The 11,224-nt window shown below is 33.8% G+C and overlaps 1 protein-coding gene across 1 annotated transcript; it reads left to right on the forward strand.

Moving 5' to 3' along the window:
- The first annotated feature begins 387 nt into the window (after positions 1-387).
- LOC128507792 (complement factor B-like) lies at positions 388-11,033 on the forward strand. The gene is made up of 18 exons (XM_053478899.1): positions 388-503; positions 931-1,131; positions 1,224-1,409; positions 1,543-1,716; positions 1,856-1,942; positions 2,027-2,160; positions 2,956-3,097; positions 4,862-4,990; positions 5,155-5,250; positions 5,440-5,577; positions 5,784-5,899; positions 6,072-6,198; positions 6,995-7,142; positions 9,250-9,329; positions 9,425-9,531; positions 10,234-10,366; positions 10,509-10,555; positions 10,756-11,033. Exons 1-18 carry the CDS (start codon positions 437-439, stop codon positions 10,915-10,917), a joined length of 2,274 nt encoding a protein of 757 aa, XP_053334874.1. The 5' UTR covers positions 388-436; the 3' UTR covers positions 10,918-11,033.
- The last annotated feature ends 191 nt before the right edge of the window (positions 11,034-11,224 follow it).

Genomic DNA, 11,224 nt, shown 5'->3' on the forward strand with positions numbered 1-11,224 from the left:
AAATGTATCTATTTTCACTAAAGATGGCAAAATTTTGTCTATATAAAGACAAACAAACAGGGTAATTTTGCATGATTCAACCCAAACAGCCCGATTTGACATACAGTTTATACATTATATACTTACATCTATCTGTTTTGTTGCACCTACTTTCAAAAAAAGAAAAAAAATTATATATGATTATTATTATTATTTTATTTTATTTTTTAAATAAAATTATTATTTATTTAAATAATAAATAATTTTATTTTTTATTTATGTTTCATTTTACTGTTAATCAATTTACACATTTTTCATGCATGATTCTCTTTGTTTGACCCAACAGTGACCAAATAGTTTTAGCTCAGCCCTCCATGAGACTGATTCAGCCCATGCTTTATAAGCATGAGTCGACCTGCTAGTTCCTTATTTTTCATCTCATTGACAGAAGGCAAACATGCAGTCTGTGCTTTTTGGGAGTTTATTTCTTCTGATGATTTTAAGCCATTTCCCCTTTCTATACGGTGAGATTATTGACTTTGTCTTCACAAACCGATTGTTTTCATGCTTACTTTATGTTTGCATTTGTTTCCTGATATGTGGCAAATATTGCTGAGTCAGAAATAACTAGAGGAACTAGATGTTATTGTCCAGCACTCAGTAATTATATCTTTAAAACAAATTTGAGCACTTTAAAATATCACTCATTTAACTAGTTAACAATTAAATTAAGATTTTAATTCTTCAAATTATTGTACAGTAAATGTACAAGTTAAGTCATCTTTAAGTACCATATTACTTTTTATTGTTTTTCATTTACTTTGCTGTTAGGTTTATTTCGAAGCCTGAGTTATATATAAAAAAATATATATATATATGAAGAATGAGTTATCTTTGTTTATCGGGTATCTTCGCACCACATATTTGAGCTAATTGTCTGTTCCTCTGTAGGGGCTCCGTCTTTATCTCAGTGCCCTGACAGTAATTTGGGTATCACTGGGGGCCGTTACATCCTCTCCAAAGGGTATAATGATGGTAGTATACTGAGATACATCTGTCCAGAGGGTTTTTATCCATATACTGTAAAGAAACGTTTATGTGACAAAGGCCAGTGGGATCCCAAACCTACCAAAAAACCTCCAGTGTGCAAGAGTAAGTAACAAACCATTCTGTAACAGCACACTTTAACCAGATTGTCCTTTACAAACAGCTGAAATTGTTCAGTATCTTCCTGACTCCTTTAGAAATCACATGTCCTAATCCAGATGTTCTGGAAAATGGAGCTGTGCAACCTGTTAAACCGTTCTACTATGTGAACGACACAACCAAGTATAAATGTAATTCTGATTACACATTTCGAGGATCTGCCACCCGTGTGTGTCAGGTCAATGGCAAGTGGAGCGGTGGCACACCAATCTGTAGTCATAATAGTAAGTAATGAGTTTTACCAGTATTAAATAATTCATTCATTCATACATTCATTCATTATTTCTCATACGGTTTGGATGAAATGAATATGAGAATGACAGACAGATCTGATAATAACATATACTCAATCCACAGCTGATCACTGCCCTGACCCCGGCACTCCACCTGGTGCCAGCAGAGAAGGTCACATTTTCGACATTGATGACAAAGTTACCTACACCTGTGCTAAGAATCTAAAACTAATAGGTTCCAAAGTGCGTGTGTGTCAGGATAGTGGCGAATGGTCAGGAAAAGAGCCGGAGTGTTATGGTGAGCATCCTGATAGCATCATAGGCACCAGAATGCACTCCAACGTTTTACCGGAACGAATACAGGAATCATATTTCTTTTGCCTAATACGTACCAGCTTGCTGGTATTTGAATATAATTATCTTTTTCTTCATTTTAGCCGATTTCACATACGACACTCCTGAAGAAGTAGCAGAGGCTTTTAGCAGTTCTCTAAGGACTACTTTAACCATTAATGAGGAATCAGGTACAGTGAAGTCAAGAGTCTGTAAATGACTCAGTTTTATACTGCATAGTTCTAACTAATAGCAGATTATTTTTAACATTTCAGGTCAAGCTGGGAAAAAAATTCGATTGGAAAAGGGAGGAAAACTTGACATCTACATTGCTCTCGATGCATCTAACAGCATAGATGAGAAAGATTTTAATAAGGCAAAGAACGTCATTAAGAAGCTCATAACAAAGGTATATTAGAATAAAATGTAAAATAATACAGACAATAGAGTCAGGCAAGTGTTTTTGGTATTGTTAGGTGATTTGGATCGTGCCCGAGTTCACCATACCATGCTTGAGACAACCTTTTATGTAGCCCTGAGCATTGTACACTGATCTGTGTCTGGGCATCCTACAAAGTGCTCATGCTACCCAAAGGTTCAAAGACTAGAGTACTATAATTTATGCCTGAGATCCTAGTGTGCAACCTGAGCTCAGGTAACAACCTGTAAGAATGCAGATGCTGAATGGGAACCAACTGCACCTGAGGCTAGTAAACGCACATTTTGCTTTGCCAAAAAAAAATAAAAAAAAATAGACGAATAAACAAAACTGGACATGTGCAAATTGCCAGACCATTAAATCAGGAAGCAGCCTTGTACAGGTTTTAACTGTATGTGCTGCTTAACATCTCAAATATGTTTTTTGAAACCAGACATTGTGCAGATACAAAAGGTGAGATATAAGATACACTTTCCAAACAAGGAACAGATATAGAACGGCATAAGTGCTATAAATAAAGGTTGATATTCTGTTGTTTTAAGGTTGTTTTATCTGTGTTGGGGGCATTTATGGAACTTTATCCCAATGTTACTTTATCAATGTAGTTTTAATCCCAGTTACAACTATGTGACAACCTTATACATATGTATGGTTCCTGCTGGGATGCTTTTGATTTTATGTTTTACAGAACTCTGTACTCTGGTGATCTTTGATTCTAAGTTGTTATTCCTGAATGTTCAATCCTGACTGTTTTTTTCCCAACAGATAAGCTATTATGAGGTCTTCCCAAATTATGAAATCATTATTTTTGCCACAGATGTAAAGCATCTCATTAGGATTACTGATTACAAGAGGAATGTTGCTCCAAAGGACATTCTTAAATTGCTAGATGATTATAAATATGATGGTAAGTTTTTTTTTTTTTTGCTCTATCATGTTTGGCTAGTTGGTTAAAATCTATTAAAATGATAAACTTTAAAATCTATTAAAGTTTATCATATTGTATATGTTGTGCTAAAAAAAGAATATTATTCTCTATACTGCACAATCCTGAACACTATACAGTTAAACCTCAGATTGCGAGCATAATTCGTTCCGGAATCTTGCTTGTAATCCAAAACACTGGCATATCAAAGCGAATTTCGCCATAAGAAATAATTAAAACTTAGATGATTAATTTTACAACACAAAAATATTAATATAAAAATATGCATACAAAATATAAAGTAAAAATAAAACAAATCAACCTGTGAAAAGGATTAAACTTTACCTTTGAAAAAAATCATAGCTTGTTACTTGTAAGGTAATTAAGAGAGAGGAGAGGAGGAGGAGAAAGGGGGCTTCTGTATAGGACGACACACACACACACACACACACACACACACACACACACACACACACACACACACACACACAAATGGAATCAATGTTCTATGCTGAAATCTTTTTCTTTTTGACTCTCTTTTGACTTGTGTGAAGAGAGGAACCTCTCTAATAACACTTGCTTTTACCTTAGTTTGAGGATTTAAACAGGTCATTAAAAAGCTTTTTAAACTTTTGTTCTTCATGGGGGCTGTTGTTGCAGTACAGTTACTAAAGAAAAGTCACTACACTCGGACACACAATAAAAAAAATGATTTACATCAACGTGAAAGATTTTAATAAGGCAAAGGATGTCATTAAGAAGCTCATAACAAAGGTATATTAGAATAAAAAGTAAAATAGGGTAAAAAAAAATGAGTAGGCATCGATTTGGATTGTGCATTGTACACTGATCTGTGTCTGGGCATCCTACAAAGTGCTCACACTACTCAAAGGTTCAAAGACTGGAGTACTATAATTTGTGTCTGAGATTCCAGTGTGGGACCTGAACCCAGGTCACAACCAGTAAGAATGCAGATGCTGAATGGGAACCAACTGCAGCTTTACACGTGCACACATGTAGTCACAATGTTACAGTAAACCGGACATATGCGTACGGATGTTGACTATACGAGTGACGCATGCACACTCAGACTAAGCATTGAAGACGATTACCAACAATCTTGGAAAGAGAGAGAGAAAAGAACCATTGGCTCAGTTGTGATTATGTGACGCTTGGCAGACAAAGTGTATACTTACTGTTCGTAGTGCAATCCTTCCTCATTTATCAAGTTAAAACTTATTGCATAATGCTTGCAGACTAAGTTTCTTGTAATCCAAGGTTTCACTATATATTTGTATTTAAAAAACAGCAAAACAAATAATAGCTAAAATCCGCTAGGTTTTAAGGGTTTCAGATATTTTATTTTATTTCTTGATGGACTGGAGTCTATTTTAATTAAATAGCTATCAATGAATTATATTTTCTATAATTATTTATATATAATTAAATATTATATAACTATTAAATTAAAATAGACTCCAGTCTATCAACAAATCCTAAACTTTATATATTAACAGTTTATAGTTACTTGTTGTTGTGTAAATGTTGTTGTGTAAATGTATTTTATTATTAATAATTAATTAATATTATTTTATCAACTTACAATTAATTTGTATGCTCAAGTATATATAAATATTTTTTTTACTTTAAAAAAGTCTATATATGTAAGTAATTTGTTAATTATCATTGTGATTTTTTTTACTGTGTACTGTGTTATAATGGTTTAATATGTTGTTTGTTTAACAGATACAGGGAAAACGGGAACGAATATTCGCAAAGCTTATGAAGCTATACGTGGCAGTATCAGTTTTGAGAAAGCGAATAATAGAAAAGCATTTGATGAGACACAGCATGTCATTATCATGTTCACTGATGGTATAATTCCATATTTGTAAATTCCATGTTACATGGCCTCATTATTATTATTATTATTATTATTATTATTATTATTATTATCAATAATCTTGATAATAATAATAATAATAATAATAATAATAATAATAATAATAACAGTGCTCCATATTTTACTATGTCTACAGGTGTTGCGAATATGGGAGGAAACCCCACTCCTGTAGTTGAGGAAATCAAGCAAATAGTTTACAATGGAGATGTTGAGACCCGGGATAAATATCTTGGTGATAAAATTATCTTTTTTTTTTCTTTAAAATGTTTGTACTAGGTTCATTCATATATGACCAGTGAATGAACAGAATAAAATTTCATTATTATTATTATGATTATTATTATTATTATTATTATTGTTGTTGTTGTTGTTGTTATTATTTTTAGGATTGAATGTTAATTTAATTTTGGTTATGTTACAGATCTTTATGCATTTGGAGTGGGTGAAGATGTGGAGAAAGAATTAATTGATGCATGGGTGACAAAAAGACTTAATGAGAAGTATTTTTTTGTACTCCCAGATATGGAGAAAGTTGAAGAAACATTAGATGAAATGCTTGGTACTGTATTTAATTTTTAATTACTTACTGCTTAATGCTTTTTACTTTCTGCCTTTTCTGTCTGCAAATTTGATTGAGAGTCATTATATTTTCTATAAGCTGTATTGTGCTTTCGTGTAAACGTGTGTGTGTGTGTGTGTGTGTGTGTGTGTGTGTGTGTGTGTGTGTGTGTGTAACTAACTATACAGTATATGTTTCCTCCTTAGATGAGAGCACTAGTATGTCTCTGTGTGGACTCTACAAAGGCTACACTAAAGATGACTTATATAGTCAATCAAGGCTTCGTCTCGCATACCCCTGGCTGATAAAGATAACTATATCTGTAAGATTTTTTATTTATACATGATTCCTATATATTATACATACATGTCTTTTAGCATAAATGGTTGGCAGTTCAATTAATACCATTCTTTTTATATTCTGCCATCAGAATCATACATTTATAATGATATTGTAGCTAAAAATGTAATCAATTTTTTTTCTTCTTTTATCAGCATGACAGTGGCACTTCAAACTGTATAGGATCACTGGTCACTCCCAGGTTTATTCTAACTGCTGCCCATTGCTTCAGGTTTGGTGATAGTCCTGACAGAATTCTACTTGTTGCACCCAATGCTAAAGGTATTATACAGTATGTAGTAACAGGATCTTAGTACAGCTATATATACTTTATTTAAAGAACAACATGAATAAAACAAAAATACAAAAAACAAACCTAACAGGGAATTTAACAGAGAATTTAAATAGCAACATGAACAATCATTTAAACAGGTGTAGCACATGTACTGTACATAAGGAAACACTGTGTGAGCATAGCCAAGGCATTGGTTGCATTCTGTCATATATGAGGTCTGGTATAAATTTCATTTAAACCAAAAAAACAAGAATGAGTGTAACATTGGAAAACCAAACATAGAGACATAAAAATCAAACATCAAAATGAACAATAATACATACAGACAGAATGCAAAGACACCAAAAAACATCCCTGCTTAAATAATACATCTAATCAAGAAAACTCAAACCACCTGTTAAACAGAAATTAAAATGTGAACTAAATAAAGTTTCATCTGAATGCCAATTAAGATCATTAAAAGATTTAAATTCAAAACAGTTATGGACACTAAATCAAAGAGCATGAAATTGTATTTAGCAAATGTGTTTCTTTTTGTATCGGATAAAAATATAAATGTGTATGCATACAGTAGTAACAAAAAGATGAAGCATGGATCAGTAGATACTGTAAGAAGCATTACGTATTATAAAAAATGTTGTTATAAGATCCTACATCAAAATTAAATTTTTTACTTAGATAAGACACTTTTTAGCACCAATACAAGGTTTTGACCAACAGCATGTTTACAAAAACTGGAAGAATATAGAAAAACTATGTTTGTTTCTGTTTTTTTCTGATTAGATACCAAATTACCAGAGGTGGAGAGGTACATACCTCATGATAAATACAATGTCGGACAGAAGGAAGCAGAAGGAATATCAGAGTATTATGAATATGATGTGGCGCTCATTCAGTTAAAGAGTAGTGTGAAAGTCAGTCCTGAAATCAGGTGAGGAATTTATTCTAATCCAGCATCTTATTGGATTAAGGTAATTTTGCCCACTTAAAAAAACACACAGAGCTCCAACTTGTTTAAATGGCTTGCAGTAATTTAACGTCTCAGTCTTAAGAAAGACACTAAAAGACATTATCAAAAATAAAGTAAAAGAAAAAAGGTGCTTTACCATTACCATTAATTTTTCAATTATTAATCTTATTTAAAATTTAATTATTTGTATGTCAATGATAGAAATAATAATACTGATGAAATTACCATAATTTTCTTATGAAATGTTGTGTGACTGCTGTGATTAGGGAACCCACTACAGGTGTTAATTTTTTATAAAATCTTAAACATTTGTAGATTTTATGTAGGTGACATGATGGCTTAGTGCTAAACCATCTGTCTTGAACCTCCATGGTCCAGGTTTGATTCCTTGGTTGGTTTCCTCTGGATATTCTGGTTTTCTCCCATAGTCCAAAAATGTGCACCTTAAGCTAATTGTCTGGAGAGTGTGTATATGTGTTCCCTGCGATGGATTGGCACCCTAAAGCAGTATAGAAGATAAATTAGTTAATCATAGGAAACTGATTTTTGACAAGTAATATGTTTTTACAGTTATAATTAAAAACGTTCCTACATAAAAGTCACTTTCTAAATTCGTTGTTTTATGTTCAGATGCTTATGGCATTTGTTAACAGTATAACTGACCATAGCTGCTTCAATTTGTTTCAATTGTCACCAGTCCATAAACTAACTGCTCTGTAACTAAGATCAATTGGACTTAAGAAAAAAACAATATATTTGGAATTTGTTTATAAACCACACAACTATTTACTTTATTTCTGACGTTTTAAAGAACATTGTTACAGATGCCAACTGCATAAAGAGATCTTTTTACCTCTTATTTAAACTTAATGAAACTTTGATTGTTAACATTAGATACCATGCATGTTAGAAAGCAAGGTGGCAGCTACATGCAATTCTGCAAGAAAATATGAAATGTAATTATGCAATCTGCTTCGTTCTTTTGCTTAAATGCCATGCCACGAGGTCATTGTGCCCAGGTCATCAGCATTAAAGACAGTAACGCTTAGTGTTGGATCACATACAGTATGCTATGGCACAGTACATTCCTGTATAAGCTGGTGAAAGCTTTGTGTGTTTGCACACAAGTTGGTCATTGACCAATGTTGGCACACATCTGGCAAAGATCCATGCCCCTTGAGATTTAAGCATTTAAATATTTTACGATCAGCAGTGCCATCAGAAAACAACTGGTGTAAACCAGTGGGAACCATCTACTGTCTGAAGAAATCTAGCCATTAATTAAAAATAATAATAACTTTTGTAGTAGTATCTTCAGTATTAAAAGATACAGGCAGGTACTTATACATTATGCATTTGGATTTCTCTTCTGTTTATTTGCTTTCATAATAAACTATTAACACATCTATTTTTAAAAGCATTCTTAGTTTACAGCATTTTTTTACACCTGCCCAATTTCTTTTAAACAGTTCTGTAGATTAATGAGCTTCATTGCCATACACAGATTCTAGCTGAGACAAATGCAATTCCGAGGGCATAATTTTGTTACTGACTTTTACTGTGCTAAGCTCAATTTTAAACATGGAGTTTATGTGGAGAAAATACATAACATTGGGGGAAATACTCACTCACTCATCTTCTATACCGCTTTATCCTGTATTCAGGGTCGCGGGGACCTGGAGCCTATCCCAGGAGACTTAGGGCACGTGGCGGGGTACACCCTCGACAGGGTGCCAATCCTTTGCACGGCACACACATACAAACACTACAGGCAATTTGGGACCGTCAATTAACCTTACCTACATGTCTTTGAAATGTGGGAGGAAACCAGAGTTCCTGGAGGAAACCCACCAAGCACGGGGAGAACATGCAAACTCCATGCACACAGAGACGGGAATCGAGCCTGGCCTGGAATCGAACCCGGACCCTGGAGGTGCAAAGCGACAGTGCTAACCACTACACCACCGTGCCACCGGGGGCAACACTGGATTGTAAAATTCGATTTCTGCCCAGCTTTACAAATAAAAGCCTACAATTGCAATAACTCATTATTCTCTGTGTGTCCTAGAACTATTTGTATTCCCTGTACTGAGGAGACGAATGGGGCTCTACTACTGTCTGCTAGTGATGGAACATGTGAAAAACACAGTTAGTTAAACCCTTTGAAACTTTCAATGGGGCGCTCCTCCTTCTGATGTACATGCTATATATTTATGCTATATATTCTGTTTGTTCTTTTACAGGGGAAGTGCTGCTGAACAGTAATTTTGTGAAGGCACATTTCATAACACAAAAGTTTAAGAATGATGACAATCCCAAAAAAAATGTCCAAATCAGACAAGGGCATCAGGTAAATATGGAATTCACTATGGTGCTATTTTATGTATTTTGTACAGTTATACACATTGTACACACACACACACACACACACACACACACACACACACACACACACACACACACACGTGTGTTTTTTCTGTATGTGTACTTTGTCTGAATGACCCAAAACCAGTTTCAGAAAATTTGTATGTCTGTATGTCTGAATGTCTGTCCAGCTGATTTTGTCAGAGCATCATGGAAAACTGGCTCGACAAAGTTTAATTAAACTTCAATTCAGATCAATCCTTTGATATGTACCTGAAGTTAAATCTGCATCATGTTGAGTATAAGGAACGTTACAAGAAGTTTTGTGCCAGATTTGTCACAGCAACCATCACTTTTTCAGATGAATTTAGCGCTTTTGCCTTTAAAGTGGACGTGGCTATATGCGTTACTCAACAGAGCCAATCAACGCGATAGTTTACCGTAAACACATACAGTAGGAGTATGCGGGAGACACAGAAATGACCATGGTGCCCCTACAAATCCTTACTATACACAAACAAATGTGCGACACAGCATGGTTTACTCCAATATGTACAGTAACTTTTGAAAACTGAATCGCCAAAGATAAATGGCAGGATGATTGTACTGTATGTTTATTCTTCCTTAGTCTTTTACTATACATGTCACAAAGTTGCTAATCTCATGTTGTTGGTCTTCATGACTTTAGAGAGATGAATGTATTCACCAAGCTGAAAAGATATTAGATATTAAAAAAGAGACTGCAATGAAGATGATTACGAATAACTTTTTATGCACTGGTGGAGCTTCACAGAACTATAAGGATGATGCTACATGCAAAGGTAATATGCTATGATTTTAAATTTAAAACTCATTAACTCTACATTGAATCTGCCTTATATGAATGTAATGTACTTTTACTATTCTGAAAAGCATTCACAGTAGATCAAATCATGTCCTTACCTGAACACCATTTTTCAACAGGTGACTCTGGCGGAGCTACATTTGTGGAAAGAAACCGTTTGGTCCAGGTCAGGGTTAAATCGATCTTCTTTAAAAATATGCTTGACCTAGCTTATTGTTTCCATGCAAATGACTTAAAATAGCCAAATAACAATTCGTAAAATGAAAGCATTGAGCACAATCTAAATACTATGACAATATATAAATAGTTTCAGAAGCACAATGCACAGAGAAAAGTTTAATAATAATATTCGCTCATCATCTTCAGGTTGGAGTCATCAGCTGGGGTCTGAAGGACACATGTGCTGACGGTGGGAATCCTTTAGACACCAGAGACTTCCACACAAACCTCTTCAGCCCAGAAGTGCGAGATTTCCTTGAAAAATACCTGGGCGATGAAGAAATAGACACACCTCTCCACTTTTTATAAAATTTCTATTGATGACTATTTACATTTTTTTTCTCAACTAGCTACAGCACATAATGATTAGCTCATTCATAAATTCAAAATAACATATATTATTTAAATAAAAATTTGTATTATTATTATTTGCTTATTAGTGTGATTTCTTACACACAATTGTTAATGTTCAATAAAAAAACTTTGCAGAACAGTTAGTGTTTAAAATTAACCCTGATGTTTATCTATACCAAGGGATAATCTCAGTCAAATTTGTGAAAATTATTATAAAAGTCCAACAACATAATTATTTGGGAACAACAATTACTCTGTAATG

This window comes from Clarias gariepinus, chromosome 19 (genome assembly GCF_024256425.1).
Source record: "Clarias gariepinus isolate MV-2021 ecotype Netherlands chromosome 19, CGAR_prim_01v2, whole genome shotgun sequence".
Classification (NCBI taxonomy): domain Eukaryota; kingdom Metazoa; phylum Chordata; class Actinopteri; order Siluriformes; family Clariidae; genus Clarias; species Clarias gariepinus.

Bases quoted from the DNA above. Each gene is read 5' to 3' on its own strand.
- LOC128507792 (XM_053478899.1), top strand. From the start codon at position 437: ATGCAGTCTGTGCTTTTTGGGAGTTTATTTCTTCTGATGATTTTAAGC. The intron at 1,410-1,542 runs GTAAGTAATGAG...CTCAATCCACAG, and splicing joins ACCAATCTGTAGTCATAATA to CTGATCACTGCCCTGACCCC. The intron at 1,943-2,026 runs GTACAGTGAAGT...TTAACATTTCAG, and splicing joins AACCATTAATGAGGAATCAG to GTCAAGCTGGGAAAAAAATT.